We start from the raw sequence: 19,578 nt of genomic DNA, 5'->3' as shown, positions 1-19,578 counted from the left end.
TTCCAAATGTTAGAAATATGTTTGCAAAATTTGTAGCGTACTACAGTGATGACAGTACCACTAATCAAAAATAGACTCAAATTCTTTCCTTTTTCGGCTTTGTCTTTGGTTGCATGTGGTTTTGTATATATTAGGCATCATATTAGCAGTTCTTAAGTTTAAAGTGTCTTCATTTGTTATAATGGAATTTATGTGTTCTTAAACACATAGTTGTACTGGCATTTCTATTTGTGTAAAAATTTCTAGAGTTACTTAAGTCAAATTGTTTGGGTTTTCAGCATTTTGAAAGACTGTAAAAGCTCAATAATATTTCAATCAAAGTCTACGTATTATGCCAAGAATCTGTGAACAGGAAATCAAGCAAAAAATATAATTATCACAGTTGAATGGCAACCATGAAAGACACACAGTGACAACAAAACACAATTGAATTTAGTCCATTTGACACTGTTATGCTATCTAACAACAATATAATCTGTTCTTTTACTTAATGGGATAGTTCACCCAAAAATGAAAATTCTCTATTCATTTATTCACCCTCATGCCATCCCAGATGTGTATGACTTTCTTACGTCTACTGAAGACAAATGAAGATATTTAAAATAATATTTCAGCTCTTTAGATCCAAACAGTGCAAATGAATGTTCTTCTTGTTGGAGCTTCAAAATATTTGCACCCATTCACTTGCCTTGTAAGATATTCTTCTAAAAATCTTAGTTTGTGTTCCGCAGAAGAAAGAAAGTTATACTCAACTGGGATTGCATGAAGGTGAGTAAATGATGAGAGAATTTTAATTTTTGGGTGGACTGTCCCTTTAAATAAACACACTGATCATTGATGTATGATTGACAAAACAACCCTGAAATGTATTTGAAAATCTAAGTAAATAATAAGTGTATAAGTGTATTACTAGCTATTCGTTAATAATATTAAGTGCTTAATATTAATGAGATGATTAGTATGGATTAGTTAACCTTGGATTTAGTTTGAAAATGTATCTGCAGATAAGATTCTGCAGATTCCTACTTATAATAAGGGCTTTGAGAGCTTGACCCATGAAATATGATGTGAGGTTGTTTTTTTTTTTCCAAGTGGCTTAAAAGTCTACGAGTAACTGCATGATGCACCATATTTATGGGGGTATTTCAGAGGAATGCGTTAGTTTAAAAATATCAAGTATATAAAACAATAGCAGAAAACATCTTTACACAATAAATGGCATGGTGCAAAGGTGCACTTGCTTTTTGTGAGCTTCTAATTATTTCCTACAATTTACAACTACAGTAGGATCCAAGTCAGGACCCTGTCAGAGCCTGAATTTGTGCTTTAAAATAACTTTGCATTAAGCACCATTAAAAGTGGAGTAAGCCATTTTAATCCAATACATTTTGTCAAATTCCACAAATATCACTTCACGGTCCACTAGCTGTCCATTATGTGTGTGCGCTCTGGAAAAAAAATCCAGCGTTTGTACACTGCCCTGGCTCTGTAAATGGGAAAATAAATAAAGTGGATCAGACCGATCCACACAACACTACTGCACATGCATGCATTTGGGGGGCAGAGCTTCTGAAGGAGCACTGAAGGGAGGGGTGTGTTTGTTTGGCTTTTGAGTACTTTCTCAGGAATCGCTTACTCAACCTTTAAATGGGGCCTGACAACAGCCCAGTAGAAATGGAGCACAAAGAACCAGATCTACACTCCTTCCTGTGACTTTTAGGATTAGAATAAAATCAGTCCCAATTTAGAGAAAATATGGAAGTTCTTTCCTTTAACAATATCTTCAAGTCTTTCCAAGTAGTGTTCTCACCCAGTGGAATGGCTTGAATAAGTTCAAAAATCTCTGGGTGTGTTAACAGTAATGCACTCGGCCAATTGTGCCGGTTCCTACGATGTCAGGCTGTCCGTTTCTCCAGATCTCCCTGATGATCCTCTCCCTTTCCTCCAATCGCTGTGCTCGCTCCAGCTCCTCGGCCGAGGTGAACACATTTCTGCTCAGAGTCCCATCTGGCGTGTTGTGGTGGTTCCCCATGGGGATCTCTGTGGTGCTAAGCATGACAGGGGACTCAGTGTCTTCTGCATCTTCCTCATCCTCCTCATCACTCTCCTCATCCTCCTCTTCATCACTATAGTCTTTCAGCTGTTTTTTCTCTGGTGTGGAGGGTGTTGTAGTTGTACGAGGCTTACAGGAGATCCGGATAACCAGGAGGCAGAGAGTGAGCACCAGGCCAAAACACACGCCAATGACAAAGTAAAGGCCAAAACTCTCGGGATTGGCTGGACAGAGAGGAAACACATCTCATTTATACATTAGAGCATCTCCACAGCAGATGTTTCAATATGTTACACAATATGTTAGGAATAATTCATCCAAAATTTAAAACTCTGTCATAATTTACTCTCATGTCGTTCCAAACCCTTAAGACTTTTTTCTAATGCAGAACTCTAAATGAGATGTTTTAATGAAGATCCCTCTCAGTCTTTTCAATACAATGGCAGTGGACAGTGCTGAAATTCTTGACATCCATTGAGCGTATTTGAGCACTTTGGGAGAAGCTCATATACAGTGCCTCGTGTTCATGCAAGAACTTGCACCATTAAGGGCTAAAAAGAACACTCCCATAAAAACGTGAGCCAAACAAGCTTCTCACGTGTACCTTACAGATGTCAAGATTTTCACTGTTTATTGACTTAAAGATAACCCCAGCCTCCAGTCTCTGTATGAGCAATGTACACTAAGGCAAGCAAGAAGAATTTTGTGTGATCCATCTTATATACTCCATTAATGTTATGAACTCTTACCTTCCGGTAGACGTTACAGAGTTCCACGTTACAAACTAAATAGGTTCAAGATCTCACCTGTGCCTGCATCAGTCAGAATTCTTAATGCTAATTGTTTTGTATAATTTATTTGTTCTGGGTGATTACACTGTGTGCATTGTATGTAATGTACTGTATTATATGGTCATTTTATGTCATATGAATGATTGTACATTTTAGTGGGTGTCCTGGAAGTGACAAACACTAATTCAAAACCAAATTTCCCCAGGGAGACAATAAAGTACACTCACTGAGCACTTCATTTGGCTATAACACTATAGTCCTAATAAAGTTCCCAACTTGGTCTTCTGCTTTTGTTGCACATCCGCCTCAAGGTTCGATGTGTTGTGCATTCTAAGACGCTATTCTGCTGACTACAGTTGTATAGAGTGTTAATCTGAGTTATCGTACCCTTTCTGTCAGTTCGAACCTGTCTGGCCATTCTCCGTTGAACTCTCTCATCAACAAGGCATTTTCAGGGGGCCTGGTTAGCTCATCGAGTATTGATGCTGACCACCACCACTGGAGTCGTGAGTTTGATTCCAGGGTGTGCTGAATTAATCCAGCCAGGTCTCCTAAGCAACCAAATTGGCCTGGTTGCTAGGGAGGATAGAGTTACATGGGGTAACCTCCTTGTGGTCACAATTAGTTGTTCTCGCTCTCAATGGGGTGCTTGGTAAGTTGTGTGTAGATCATGGAAAGTAGCATGAGCCTCCACATGCGGAGTCTCCGCGGTGTAATTCACAACGAGCCACGTGATAAAATGCGCGGATTGACTGCCTCAGAAGCGGAGGCAACTGAGACTTGTCCTCCGCCACCCGAATTGAGGTGAGTAACCGTGCCACCACAAGGACCTACTAATAGTGGGAATTGAGGGTGTGTACATTTTGACAGAATTTTCATTTTTGGGTGAACTATTCCTTTAAACTATGCTGTGTTTTACATATGTTAAACATGGGAAATGCACTAACCTTTAATGTGAGCATAAGCAGCAATAGTGTTGCTTAAGAAATCCATCTCCTTCCTTTTCACATTCATCCTGGCTTTGTCCTGTGTTTCCAAAACCAAACCTACTGGATAAGCATTTGAAAAATTACACTTTTCCACATATCACACTAAAAGGTAAAATTTCAAATCTTTCAAACTTTGGTTTGTTAATAATTTTAGCCTTGGTGTGGTGTGCTATCTAGTTTTGGTTTTAGATGCTTGATTTAAGTATGAAAATCTCCCTTTGACTTACATAGAATGTTCAACATGATTAGTCTTTGTAACATTTGGATCCTATTTTTTTATTTCATGCATTTATTTACATACTGCATTGTGATTTATCCTTTATATTTCTTGTATTCCTGCATTTACCCTGCACAGTGACTATATGCTGATTCTTGTGTGCAGTCAACAGAAAACCAAATGTAGCTGAGTGTCAGAACAAAGCTAAGCTTGCCAAAGCAAGCACTGGTTTAATCTTTAAACCGCTCCATATGCTGAACAATATCCTTACATTTTAAACATAAAGCAACACTGTGTCACGCCCTCAGTCTCAAAGGTCCACAGCTCTGCCACCACTGTGAACACCTTAAGGCCCCTTTTGTAAGGTGAGAAGGCCACTATTGCCAGGAGCCAGTGAGGCCCATTTCCTATAGGAATCTCTACTTTATGGTGTCTAGCCAGTAGTCAGACTCTTGCTTTTGTTTGTTGTCTGAATACGAGGGAGAAGATGATCCAAGACTCTACCCTGATGAAGTCCATACCAATGCATCTGCAGCCTCTTTCCTGTTTTGTGTTTTTCCTCTGTGCCCATGCTGTGACTCTTTTCCCTGCCAACTGTGAACTCCCAGAAAAGACTCATATTTCCTACAGTACAGCCAACAAATATAGCCACACCCCCCATGTACAGCATGGGGGCAAGAGTTTAAGAAGTTTATATTTATAACCCCAAACAAACATATCCTCCCCATACGACGACAGTTCCACGTCTGGTTCCAATTGGATTCCATGTTGCGTAGCAAGCGCCACAGATAATGCAGACACTTGGGGGTCATGTGCTCCTGCCGGATCTTACCACACTTCCTGCACCCCCCTTACACTATCCACAACAGTCACACAGAACTTCCTGCTGAGTTTGACTTTTCTCATTCACTATTGTTCTCTGCCTGTGTGACATCACTCAGTATGCAGACATGTGATGTACTATGCCACACATGCTGTTCAAAAAGGCATACTGAGAAATATGGAAGACGGTAATTAAAAAAGTATAATAACGATTTGGTCTTACAAAGAAGAATCTCATCGCATTAAAGGGATAGTTCACCAAAAATGGTAGTGGCGAGTACTCTACAACGGCGCATACCTCCTCCTTCCCGTGCTTTGACACCAATGTAGCAGGATAAAAGGGAAAGAAGGAGGCGAGAACCGGACGAAGCATCAAAGTAATTTTTTTAATAAACTTAAACACAAAGACACACAAACATAAACACATACAGGGCAGCTGCCTGTAGCTCTCTTTCTCTCACTCTCTCCCGTACTGCCACCTCCGGCAGCCTCTATCCCTCTTGACGGCTCGATTAGCCTGATAAGGGGCCGGGCGTGCATCATCAAGGCCTGGCCCTGCCCTCCTCCTTGCCACATTGAGTAAATGTTGACAGTTTTTTTTTTTAACTATCCTTTTAACATCAGAGGTCATTCTTCAAACATTAAAGAAAGTTATGAACCTGCGTAACATGTTTTACTAGATTTAAATGCTATAAAGGACTTCAAACAAATCTTGTTTGCAAACATAGGCATGGTCTTCTCAAAGACAACCCATGTATGATACAAAGGGAATTGTAAATGATAAATACTAAACTAATATAGCAATAAAACAACTAAAGATAAAAAGAAACATTCTCACAGCTGGATTCTGCTGATGAATAATGTAAATAAAATACCCAGATTAATCTCACTAGAATAAAAGATAAACTTTAAAAAGACACAGAAAACAGACAAAACAGAACCAGACTTAAAACCAAAATGTAAATCATTAAAAGATAAGTACAATGACACATTTCAACAGTGACATCAACTTAAAGGAATAGTTCAACAAGAAATGAAAATTCTGTCACCATTTATTCACCCCTGTGTTGTTCCAAACCCATAAAACTTTCTATCTTCCGTAGAAAAGGAGATTTTAGGCAGAATTTTCATGCTGCTCTTTACCATAAAACAAAAACATATAGTGACCAAAGGCTCTCAAGCTCCAAAGCAGTTCATATTACTTGTTCACTCTATTCCAAGTCTTCAGATTGCTTTTTGTGAGGAACAGACCAAAAAGTAAATTTTTATTCACTGAAAATCCACGAATACCCTCCACCGAAGCTCTCAAATCTCACTTGCGCTTGCACATATTCAAGATACACTAGAACCAATTGTATTTGTAATCACTGACGTTCTTCATGCACAAATTTTAAATAGCTTTAAAACATCTCCTTTTGTGCTACACAGAAGACAGAAAATCATATGGTTTGGAATGACATCTGGATGAACAGAATTTTCATTTTGGGTGAACTGAACTATTCCTTTAAGGATTCTTTTGAAATGACTAAAAAACAGAGTATCTTTTTTATTTCAGCATTATGAAGTTATTTTCAAGACATTATAAAATATATACCTCTCACAAACTTTATACCAACAGTTCTCAGTTGCTGATATTGTCCACAAGATAATAGAAATAACTGGGAATAAACGACTTGAGACTTACCATATAAATTAGACTTCAGTTCCTCTTCATGTTGCTCTAGCTGGGTTGGATCAAGGCTATGCCTCCTGTTTGGTTATGCCTCCATGTCCTTTGAATATCTTGGTCTTCTGTCTACACAATGACATAAGCAAACACACACAGAGACGGACACATAGACATGTCAGACCACATTACATCAAAAATCATTGAGGCATTTGCAGTGCAAACAAATGACAGGCGCCACGTTTACATTGTGGACACAGGAAGTCAGTTTGAGACCGAACAGAATTTAATTGATGGTTCACATTTCACCTTTTCTAAAAAAAGTAACAAATCAAATCCTTAAAGATAGGAATCTCCTAAATGATGACTGAGCTGCTGTTAAACATAATGAATGTCCTCAGGAATTAGGAAAATTTATTCAAATTTATTTAAAAAGATTGAACTGCCTTTGCTAGTTTTCTTCATTGCAAATGTAATAAAAACTAATACAAATGTAATGAACTTTGTTACATTACAATAGTACCAGCCGGAATGATTCAGCTTGTATGACTCAAAGCTGAGCTGCTTGACATTTGGCCCAAATTTGAAATCTTAAATAGGCATGGTGTGAAAAATGTGCAGACCAAGGTGGTTTCTTTCAGAGGGGAGAGAGCTGGCAGCTTAAGTTGGTTTAGCAGAGCCCCTTTGCTTTCCAGTGCCGGAATTTGATTCTTGCTGACTCTTGGCAGCCCTTATGTGCTCTACATCTGTGTCTAGAAGCCATAGCCAGTGATCATGAACAAATTTTGACCCACAAGCCTAGGAATGACCCAGAAGAAAGAGGGTATGAAAACACCAGCATTGCTAGTCACCAGCATGTAAATTCCTGCTGGTCTAAGCTGGTATTTTCAGCCTGTGTTTCTAAGCAGCTGAATGTAAATGCATTATTGGGTCTCCTGCCCTTTGAATTAATGTAGCAGTCAAGTGCGACAATAAACATTATAGCAATTTTGGCATATAACAAATACACACCCACATACATGCAAAAACAAATAAAACTGCTGCCACATGTTCCCATATGTTGCATGCTAGTTTGTTTAGTTTATCTAGAATAATTTGTTCACCTGATTAGCTCTATTTTTCCCTTCGCTGGAGGGCACTGATATACTCACAGCACACAAGCGTGTCTAAGTGGAGGCAAATGGCAGCTGTAGACATGTTTAAAGCTTGTCTAAACAGCCATTAACCTGCCCTGTTTTTTGTTTGTGTTTTGTTTTTCCCCTGGGGAGGACATTTTTAACAGGCCTCCTGCCCTGCATGCCCGTAACACTAACACCAGCATTTTTTACTTTCTCTGACCTAATTTTCTTCTCTGCAGCAGATGTTGTATTCAACCCTGACAAAGCAAAGTTAAAAATACCAACTTTTGTTATTTTTCTGATGTTTGGGGGCTTTGAGCACACTGATGAACATTAGCCTACTTATTGGTGTAAGATACTGGTGTGCAGTTAGAAGCTATTACTAACTGATTACTTGATCTGACCCTTAACCTCTTGCGACCCCATGTACACATGCATGGATGTTGTATTTTGGCTTTGCTATATGCAACGCATAATTTAAATTAATTTATAGCATCTGATTTCGGCCATGTTACAAAACAACATGGTGCCGACCACAGCGGAGTTTGTCTTTGGGGGAAATGCCAACCTACCTACATCTGGTAAGAAACCTAATTAAGTTTTTACATTGAAACCAGTTTGAGTCAAAAGATTACAGTCTCTAGTTTCATCCAATATTCCATTTTTTAAATTTGAGTAATTATCGTGAAACACCATGCTACTAAACACAGTATTCATTATTGTGTACTTTAGCTCATTGTTTCCTTAGAAATCCTGTATTTACTGTGCATTATCACATTGAGAATCAATGGGTTCATCCACAAATATGGCTTTCAGAGGCTTTATATGAAGTTAGGTTAAAAAATAAGGTGTATGTTGAACTGTTCTGAGACAAGTACAGACAGACAGCACACTGGAGGTTAAGTCATTTACTAAACAGGGAGCAATGGAGCATCCTATAGCTCCCTATGCAGCGAAGTGCATTCACTCCTAAAATCTGACTAAAAGTTCAGTTTCAGGCTGCAGATTATGCCTAGACCACCCAACTTGTTTGGCAGACATGGGACAGTGGTAATCAGTACATAGATTTAGAATTTATAATGTATAATTTTATTTTAGCATGGTTGGAAGTGATTGGATGATGCTGGCCATTACTTTGAATCAGAACGAATTATACAAACCGTGTTGTCTATAACATCTCAAAAACATGATTAACCAACACTCCTGTAATTAACAATTTGATAGAAAAAAATCTGACTTTCCATAGCTTATTCTTACACAACTTAGTCCCGCTGTCCACATCTGTTTCAATCATTTTCTTTTCTTTTCTTTTTTTCTTTTTTTGTTTTTTTTGCACGTTTAATAGGTGCTACTAGTTAAAAATCTAAAAGAGAAATGGAAAATGCACACAACAGTCATGCTCGTGTCTCAGGAGTTTAAAGGTAAAAATGATTGACACCAAGGTATTGAACTACTAAACTGACTTTATTTCTACCTCCTCACAGCCTCATTTTTATTCGTGTAAAATTAATTATGGCATCTACCATGACTAAGATCTGTTGGTTATGGAAGGATGAAACTGGCTGTGCAGTGTAGAAAAGCATGAAAATCATACATACGGTATATCATTTTAGAGCGGTCTAAACACTTATGAGCCACTAACTTAATGCTAAAATATGAAATGCTAGAGAGCTAAATATAACTGCTGAGGAATTCTAGAGAAAACGCTAATGCATTATTGCATTAAAGATTTCAACAGTATACTGTACTTAATCATTTATTTTATTAAGTGCACAATCAGTATTCAAATCAACACCAAGAACATAAGTAGTATCATATAGCCTAGGAAAAGGTCAGAAACTCATTTTAAACTAGAGGTTGTTTGTTTAAAGCATGCAGGGGAGAGGCAGGGGAAGGCCAGGCACTGTCATATCTAGAGATAATTCTCCACTCTTCCACAATAGCATTTCCTTCCTCTGAAATCATCTGTCCGACATGACAAATTGTGACCCGGTGCAATTACCAAAATAGCACCCACAGATTTGTTCCTCCAATCTTCAAAATTGTGTTACTCTCTGTTTTCAAAGATGCACATTAAGTTGTCTCTACAAATAAAAACTGTAAGTGGATGATTTGTGGGGTATAAAGTGACAGGCCAAAGACCTTGGTAAATATTCTTCCTTCTGCTAACTGTTGAACTGATTCTTCACCACCGAGTGATATACAGGCCATAAACAACCTGACCGAATTACTCCCTTGTGTAAAGAATTGAAAAGTATCATCACAAAGCATGAACAGAATTTATGCTATAACTTTAAAGACTATAATTGAAACTACCAATATCAAAAGAAAAACAGCAGCCAGTGCAGCACTCTCATTCTTATGACAGACCGCCAGACAAAACAAGCAAATTTATATTTTTGATACTTAGAAATGTTCTTTCAGCCACTGGAATTTCCTGGGGTAGCAGCTGAACCACTTGTGGTCTTCATGGCAAAGGACATGGTGACTGATGCAAGGCTTTGAATCTAAATTTAATTGGGTTTCTTGGTTTCACTTTAAATTATTCTAAAAAATGTGGAGCCCCAAGGAGCTGCTCTCAATATACAGTATAGAATATTCCTTAAAGGATTATTCTGGATTCAAAACAAGTTAAGCTCAAACAACAGCATTTGTGACATAATATTAATATTTTGATATGTCAAAAATCGAGGTTACAGTGAGGTTTTTGAAATGAAATTCAATGGGGCCAATCCATAAACATTAAAATACTTACTCTTTTCAAAAGTATATTCACAAGACATAAACAATGTGCATGTTAACATGATTTTAGTGTCATAAATCACTTACTAACCTTTTCTGTGTAATGAACTTTTTGTTGATGATATTGACAAACCATAAAACGACTGTAAAAAAGGACCATTTAAACAACTTTACAGCTCAATAATACAGAGTTTTAACAGAAGAATTCACATCTGTCTTTATACCCTCCAACAAACAATAGGCCCCATTCACTTCCATTGTAAGTGCCTCACTGTAACCTCTAGTCTTGCTTTTTTTTTTTTTTTTTTTTTAAGAAAAGGACAGACGAGTTAATTTCATTATTTTTGGTGTAATGAACATTATGGTACAAATGCTGACAACTTTTGAACCCAGAATATTCCTTTAAGCATATTTTACACTGTAAATCTTAGTAAACAAAACAAACTTCAATACAGTTGAAGTTCTTCAATACAAATTGTCTTGTCATGTTTTCTGTGCTCCTAAAATCTTTCTATCATAACCAAAGGTCTTTTATGAAGGCGAAATGACAGATTTATTTCTAGTGTTTATGCATTTCCTATTGAAACATTCATTTGGGGCTTTTTCAAATTTAGCCATTAGCCATTGGTTTATGACACAGTCGTTAACATGATAGATAACTTGTTATTGCTAGTCAGAAGTTGGTGGTATTAGGTGGAGGGAAATTCTGATTCTAGAGAGCATTTGATTGAGTGAGTAAAGTATGTCATCAATTGGTCAGTTAGAGAAAGACTTTTAATAAAGACATTTAAAATGTGTATATTTGCAAAAAGTGAATTTTGTCAACGTTTAGGACTACAATACCATGCAGATCACCTCTAAGCTAACAGGCATAGGTCAAAAGCCTCAAAAATCCTATTTTGATTTCATCAGATCTTTAAAAGTTCACTTGAAAAGCAAAAAAAAAAAACACTGGAGCACAAAAGAAAGAAAGTATTTTCATCTTATCCCACAACTAAGTTGGAATGTAAGGTGAATGGGGTCTGATGCATCCCTGAAAGCACATTCATTTTGAAATACTGTTTTACCATAATTTTTGCAGTTCTCATAATCTTGAATTTCTCCTGACATTTCTTCCATAAACAACCAACCAAAGTCAATGAAAAACTGCTGACTGTGTAATATCTCAGCCAGCATGTAGTCTCCGAGGTCTAATTTCAAACATCAGCCATGTTCACCTGAACACAAACCAAGTCCAGAAGCCCTCCCTACAGACCATAGGTAGCAACTCAGAGATCTAAGTCTTTCTTCTCAGAACCCCAAAGGTGCATAGAATGACGTTCCAACCACTAAACTTGGACACATTTGTTAATGTGTTGCCTGTAAAACCGCTCAGAAAGCATTATGGCAAAAACATTTGCTGTGTAATTTTGCTTAAGTTCCTGTACAGGTCTGGACCTAACCATAACATTTCCAAAAGAGTGTAGTGTACCCAGTCTTGTTTCTCTTCACATGAAATCTAACATTTAAATGGTGTAACGCATTTGTACTGCCTTTCCTGCCAGTAGCTCATACAGAAGGGGATATTTAATTTGGAGCCAAGTCAGACATGTGGTTGCCATCAGATCCCTATTCCCTGCATAAAAGGTGTAGCTGACCCTAAAGATGCATGCCAGCCCTAAAAAAATAGCAGAGCCTAAACGAGGACCACAGACAGCCAAGCAAAATTCTTCAATGCAGATTTCCTGAAATGCATGAAGCTCTGCCCTCACTGTTTTAATCTAGTAATATAAGATGAAAAATGACTATGACAATGTAAGTTTATAACTGGTGGCTGAAATTCTGCATAAACAAATCTCTTTTGCCATTACAACATGCAGGCTAGTGCTGCATGATACAAAGACCAAAGCTTCATCTTAATTGTATGACTAGTATTATTTCTTCTATGGTTCTATCACCGATCTTTGGTCTACTGACATTTAAATGCCTGAAAACAGAAATGTAAGCAGGCATTTCAAAGCGAAAGGGACCGTTCTGACCGAATCTGTTATTTTGCTAAATAAAGGCAGAGTTCAACAAAAATAAACGAACGTAGGTGTGTTGAGAGACGTTTTTAAAAGTTGACATTCTGTTTAACCTGACATGGCATCTAGAAAATGAGGCACTCCTTCACAAGGCACTGAGAAAACAGCGAGAAATGGTGCAACAGTTAAAGACGTCCGTCTATTGCATGTAAAAATAGTGCAGAAAGATGGAAAAACCTGTTCAGTGTGAACAGTCCCTAAGGCTGTGTCCCAATTCATATCCATCCCAAAATTGCAATAAGTATGTTACATATCAGTGTGTGGAAAAAAGAATGCCACCATGATTCAAGGATGATCATTTTTTACTTTTTTCTCTTGGTGGATTTTTTAAATGTGCATCCGAACATGCTTTTTGAGCTAATATTGCCACAATCCTTGAGGAACGAGGAGTCTGTGGTTGTCATTAGAATTTTTCAGTTTAAGAGAAGTCCTTTAAGTCTAACAATTTCCATTTTTCAACCAAAAAGTAAAGTAATAATACATTTTAATTACAGCTCTCAAAATTAAAGCGTTTGTGATTAAAAAGTTTAACATGTTAATTTTCCTTAATCGCGATTATCGCTTTTACCTTTAATACAGCATAAACCAGAAAAAACTTTGGTTAGAAGGGCAGAACCTTTGTGATGTTTCCACTAGGAGTCATTACATTGATGCACAATCACATGTTGCACACACAATGGTGATTCATTGTCAGTAATAAAGTGATGGAGAAAGAAGATGCTATTTGTTATACAAAGCAAGCCTAGATGGAACTTGTGACAGAAATCAAGAATTTTTCAACCTTAGTAAGGTGCTGTTTAATTACCACAGAAACACACCGAGTCTTCACTACCACCAAAACGCAGAATGAGCTATTTTGGTCTGCAAGCGATTGTCGTTAAGCAGTGCTTGACGCTGGCGTTGACCCTCTGATATGAATTATGAACACGGCTTCATGATTACTGTTGCAAAATGGATAGCCACAGTCTGCTGGCTGATTAATATCATGGAGGATGAGAGTTTAAGATATATAATGCCCATTGCAATGAATATGCAACCTATGTTGGGACTGGTTCTTTCAGTTAGTCAATCTCCTACTTAAACTTGGGAAAACATTGAATTTTACTTGAATTGGTGCTATTTTAGTGCATTTCTATCTTTATACTGTGGAAGGTTTTGTTTGGAAAAAGTTAATAAAGCATTATATTGTTACATATTGTTTTGTTTTCGTTCCAAAGAAGGAAATACGTGCTTTTTGACCAGAAAATACCTATATTTAAAGTCAAATTTCAGCACTTTCAAAATCTGCGATTAATCAATTAATTACGAACTGCGAAACATTATGCGATTAATCGACTGAGCACACCAATTTTAAGGCAATGACTGACATAGTAGTATGTCCAGATCCTGCCGCACAGTATAACTACACATTTCTACACTTCTCAACAGCAAAGGGCTTACTTTTAGTGTATACATAGTCGAAGTATGAAAATTGGAAAGCAGCCCAAGACTTCAATAAAGCTGCTGAGGGATATTAATTCAAACTTTTCCCATCTTACAAGTCCCATCTTAAGATCATATAATAGGCCTACTCCATTATGTGCTCATGATGGTTGTTTGTCAGTAGTACCATTAAATGAAATTAATATAACAAAGGTTGTAGTTGCATTCCAACGGTGGTATGAATGTCAGTGGGGGCTGTGTGACTGAAGGCTGTGCCCTTAGGCTGGGTGATAACATGATCCAGATGTGTGTCTGATTGAAACCAAATAGCCTAAGTACATTTCTATGAAAATGTTGAGAAGGATGTGCTTCAAGTACCCTGATCTTCTGCCCCCATCCACTTCTAGGGTCAGGTCAACAGGGCCACAAGTAATCTATGTGAACATGACCAACACACTACCACTGCCCTAATATAAAATTCATTAAGATTTTTAATTTTACAACCTTAAGGAGCTCTATTGTTAATGTGAGTCTGAATTACTTCGATTTAATTAATCAAATGTATGAGCATCTGCAGACTTTTTCTTACTTGCATTCAGTATAAAGCCACAGAAAGTGTGTGGGTGATGTAGCAAGTAACCCTCAGGTGATCCCAGCTCCAAAGCTCCACAAATAGAGCATTATCTCATCTGCAGATCGATCTGATTCTGCAGACCTTTGCAGATCCTCAGAAACATGCTGGATCCATTACGCATGCCCTCTGATTATTGTAGGACACAAAGCATGTGTGCCATTTTTCCCATGGGTGGGTGGGCATTGTTAACATCATCACATGCACAGAGATGCAGTAAAGACAAAATTTACCAAAGTGTTTATGCTAATCAGGTTTGTCAGACCAAAAAGACCAAAGGTTACTGTGGATGACTAAGAAATTTGAAGTAACCAACCAATCAGTTTGTGAGATTGAGTAAATGATGACAGCATTTGTATTATTGGTGCAATCAATCCCTTCAGTGAGATGTCATATATTGTATACACCCATGTTCAACCACAAAATCCAGTGGATTTACTAAGTCCCTTTATAACTGTATTACTACTCCTGAGAGACTGGCTGTTCTCAGTTCTTTTGTAAATCAGGCCAATGACATTAACTAAGTCAATGCATACCAATCAAATGATATTTTGTCATATATTATCTGAGATTTATTCTCTCAATCAAAGCTCATAAAACAGACAGATGGGGAGAGAAAGAATGTTTGTGAGGTGATCAAGGGATAGTTTCACCCCCAAATTCTCTCATCATTTACTCACCCTCTTGCCATTCCAGATGTGTAATACTTTTCTTTCCTCTCCTGAACACAAATAAAGATTTTTAGAAGAATATCTCAGCTCTGTAGGTCCATACAATGCAAGTGAATGGTGGCCAGAACTTTGAAGATCCAAAAAGCTTATAAAGGCAGCATAAAAGTAATCCATACAACGCCAGTGGTTAAATCCATATCTTCAGAACTTATATAATAGGTGTGGGTGAGAAACATATTTAAGTTTCTTTTTTAACTAGAAATTCACCTCCCATCCCTGAGGTGGCAATATGCACAAATAATACGAATCACCTAAACCAAAAGAAGAATGTGAAAGTGAATGTGGATATTTAAAGAAAAAAAAAAGGGCTTAAATATTGATCTGATTCTCACAGATGCCTATTTTATCACTTCTGAAGATATGGTTTAGCCACTGGAGTCATATGGATTACTTTGATGCTGCCTTTACATGCTTTTTGGACCTTCAAAGTCCATGCTACCATTCACTTGCATTCTAAGGACCTACAGAGCTTTGATATTGTTCTAAAAATCGTTTTGGTTCAGAACAAGGAAGAAAGTCATACACATCTGGGATGGCATGAGGGTGAGAAAATGATGAGACTTTTCACTTTTGGGTGAACTATCCCTTTAAAAAGCACTGACTGACTTAGTCATTAAACATTTTAAACCCCCAGAGAGAAAGGAGTGCCGCATGTAAATATACCATTGAATCAATCAAACTCAGATAGCGGAGCCCAAGTTCCTTTTCTCTGTTCTCGCATCAGACAGAGAGCTGACACATTTCAGGCCAAAGAGAGCCTTCAGATGTCAAGAATCTTCACTGACTCAGCTGATAAACGTCTGTCCTGCCATTGAACACTCTATGATTAAACAGGTCTCTGTGTTTTGAGTGTGAATGTGTGTTGTGTCCAGGGTTGTCTCAGGTTTGATAATTCATTTAGTTTTCATTTCACTTTTATTTTGAATGTGTCCTTTTAATTAATCTTCATTTTTGTTAGTTTTACTACATGATTGTTAATTTTAGGTTTTCAATGACTTTAAGTTGTTTTTAGTATATTTAGCTTTTGTTTTAATATTTTAGGGCTGGTAAATATAATGCATTAACTGAAATAATTCAAAGATGTTTAATGTCGTTAACTTTCTCAGAGAAGTTTAATATTATTGCTATCTAGTGGCATTAATGAAAATTCTGCCATAAATTATTCACTGTCATGTTGTTTCAAACCTGTATGACTTACTTTCTTCCAAAACACACCAGAAGATATTTGTTAGAATGACAGCCTCAGTCACCATTCACTTTCATTGTCTATGAAAAAAGAAAAAAAAAAATTATGCAATGAAAGTGAATGATGACTTAGGCTAACATTTTACAAAATCTCCTTTTGTGTTCCACAGGAAAACATAAAAACAAAAAAAATGTATATATAGTTTAACTATCCTTTTAATGAAGGCAAGTTATAAAGTTCAAATTTAACTGTATAATACACTGTGTAGTACTGGGTAATTCATTTGCATTTTTTATAATATTTAATTAGTTTTTAAATCATTTCAGTTTAGTTTCAGGTTTTATAATGATGTCATTATGTGTCCAATTATGTTTTCATTTTTATTCAAATTAACAAAGATTTTTTCATTAAGTTTTAAATTTTAGTTCAAATTAAATATAATGATACTTATATGTGAGTTTATTCATGTCCTATCTACCCATCTCTGCCATACGGATGTAGCAGGTTTACAAAAGCATTTTAAGCAGGGATTGACCTTCTGACCTCCCCCTGAATCTATAGACTATGTTAGCTACCAGCACGCAAAAAGATGAGGTGGCTCGCAGATAACCAGAGTTTGGGGAAACAAGCAGATACTCAAGAGCAGGGTTGAATGGATTTGAACACAAGTCAGCTTTGCTAAATAAAAAGCAGCTGTATTAATGTGCTCATCTGTATGAGGATATAAATCAAATAAAATTGCATGCCAAAACAAACAAACACCCTAAAGATCAGCAGCTCAAAAGTGCTATTATATCCAGGTCGAGACTCCAGATCTTCATATCAAAAGAATAACTAAAAAAATATGTGTCATGCAAGAATGGGGGCTTTTAACTACTGACTTGGCTCTTGTACTGGAAACACTTTCGTGCTGACGAAACATGTAAGCCAAGCATTAAACTGCCTGATCACATTACTTTATTATTGACCTTCCCGCCTATAAACTCAAAATGGGTGTTTATTTTAACTGTGGTATAGTGTAAAACTTACCTGTACAGCTCTAGTCAAGCTATGCTCTATGTAGATGCTACTTAGTTCAAACTCACACATGTAAGCAAACATCCACAGAAACACACAAATTTGATGAGATGCAAACTGATCCTTGGTGCCTAATCTAAAATAATTTCCTTTCGCTCAGATGGTCATCACAGATTGGATAATTCATAAATCATAACCTTAAAGGACAAAAAAAAGTCCTACAGATCACCAGATCTCTATAATTGCAGCACCCAGCATCACATTTATATGGGACTAGGATACCAAGACCACTTGAGCGGTATGATACGCTCCAATCCCTGACACCCTTATGGAAACCATTCACAGAACATCCATACAGCATTAAAACAGAACAAATTCTGATCTCTCCTCATACAGTGCAACAGGTATACACTGCAGCTGTGCCAAACAAATAAATATAACAAACTAAGAAGTCAGTAACTCACCACAAAGAAGTGCCAAAGCTGTTTTCTTAGTGCATGTACTCAAGCTTCTTGGTAAATTTAGTCCAGATCTGGCTGCATCAATATTTTACACAGCCCAAATAGAGTTTACAGCCTGGTAACAGCTAATGAATAAACTCAGCTTTTGGTCTTCACATTCCCATCCAATGACTCCTTAGTTGTGTGTACATTTGTCTCAGTTTGATTTTGCATTACAAGAGTCTGAAGTGAAGAGCTGGCGACTTCCTCTTGAATCATCAGCGTAAAAGTTTCTTTCCCTTTCAGCCGTCTGCAACAAGCAGGAAAAGCTGTCACACAACCCTCACACACAGAATGAGAAAGAGATAGGAAAGGGAGAGAGGGGAAAAAGAGGAACAGCCTTAAATGGGCAGGGTTTAGGAAAGGAAAGAGGAGGGAGAAGGGGTCTTTCCCCTGTTGTTAAGGAAACAGACATGAAAAGCCAACTCTAGACCAATTAACAAAGATTTTCCACACTGAATAATACATGACAGCACTGAGAATTGAAAGAGCCTTTGGGAGAATCGCTGACTGAAAAGGGTGTGTTTGGTTTTAACAAGTGGCAGTCCGTAAGGAACAATGTTGAATGATCAAACCAATACAAAATTGATTTAAATCTTATAATCTCTATTTTTTTCTTTACTGATAATTATGCTTTTGTGCAAAGATGATCGCTCCCTGATACGTTAAAATAGTCTTTGACAACTAACGATGTTTTATAATCTTTCCGATCACCAACCCTTTTTCGATCTACAGATGATTAATATTCACTCAGAGTTCTCACAGTGAAATCAGAAACAATACCTTGACTTTTCTTTAATATCGGTCTGTGCTTACCGAAATTCAAAACACTGCCCCCAGTGGCCATAGCGGTAAATGTTCTGAGTTGAATAGGATCCTGCTGTTTATCTCTGTTTTAAGATCTAACAATTTGGATTGAATTGATATTTTGGCTAAATTTGAAAGTCATTATTCACATTGCTCAAACTGTTGCCATCACAGATGCGTATGACTATCTATCTTCAGCAGAACACAAATGAAGATTTTTAGAAGAAGCATTGTTGGGTCCTTATAATGGATGTACATGGGTGCCAGAACTTTGACAGTCCAAAAGTCCATTTAGGCAGCCTGAAAGTAATCCACATGACACCAGTCGATCAATGAATGTCTTCTGAAGCAAACTGATATGTGTGTAAAAATACTTGGACCAATAGAACTCAAAACCAGAGTGGCAAAACAGAAAACTAGCTATTTAAGCAGAGCAAAAAACTTTTGTGGGTCTAGAAGCATTTGGGTGTCCCTAAAACCAACAAGTAACCATTAAATGAGATGATAAAATGTTTATGGTTTTTCACCAATAAAACAAAGATAGCACAAAGGCTACAACATGAAACAATTTATTTTGAAGTTGCTTATTATATGAATACAAACAAATTATTTTAATTTTATTGCAACATTTTCAGATATTTCCAAATATATAAGTAGTTTGAGAGTGCAGGGAGACTCGATTTCATCATTCAGGGCAAGTTGACTCATGACTTCAACAGAAGCATATACTGTTTCATCAACTAACAACCTTGAAGCTATAAGTCTGACTTTAAAGGTTTATAATTGTTTTTTTTATTATCATATTGTTTTTTTCCCCTTTTTC

General features: G+C 37.1%; 2 protein-coding genes across 4 annotated transcripts in view; both read right to left on the bottom strand.

Moving 5' to 3' along the window:
* LOC127655660 (calpain-7-like) overlaps positions 1-19,578 on the bottom strand; it is a 301,204-nt gene that overhangs the window by 119,195 nt on the left and 162,431 nt on the right. The gene's annotated exons all lie outside the window — the stretch shown is intronic.
* Positions 1,844-18,227, bottom strand: LOC127655677 (protein eva-1 homolog B-like). 3 transcript variants are annotated; one of them, XM_052143599.1, is made up of 5 exons: positions 17,913-18,227; positions 16,444-16,511; positions 6,557-6,667; positions 3,792-3,893; positions 1,844-2,277 (listed from the first exon to the last, which is right to left on the bottom strand). In XM_052143599.1, the coding sequence occupies exons 4-5, from the start codon at positions 3,856-3,858 to the stop codon at positions 1,853-1,855; spliced, it is 492 nt and encodes a 163-aa protein (XP_051999559.1). In that variant the 5' UTR covers positions 3,859-3,893; positions 6,557-6,667; positions 16,444-16,511; positions 17,913-18,227; the 3' UTR covers positions 1,844-1,852. The 3 variants fall into 3 exon arrangements, with proteins under 3 accessions (XP_051999559.1, XP_051999558.1, XP_051999560.1); XM_052143598.1 differs by lacking the exon at positions 16,444-16,511; XM_052143600.1 differs by lacking the exon at positions 16,444-16,511 and having other exon boundaries at positions 3,792-3,890.

The sequence above is a fragment of the Xyrauchen texanus genome, chromosome 15, assembly GCF_025860055.1.
Source record: "Xyrauchen texanus isolate HMW12.3.18 chromosome 15, RBS_HiC_50CHRs, whole genome shotgun sequence".
NCBI lineage: Eukaryota > Metazoa > Chordata > Actinopteri > Cypriniformes > Catostomidae > Xyrauchen > Xyrauchen texanus.
Note: the sequence above shows the minus strand (reverse complement) of the source record. Positions and strands in the feature narration are given on the sequence as shown.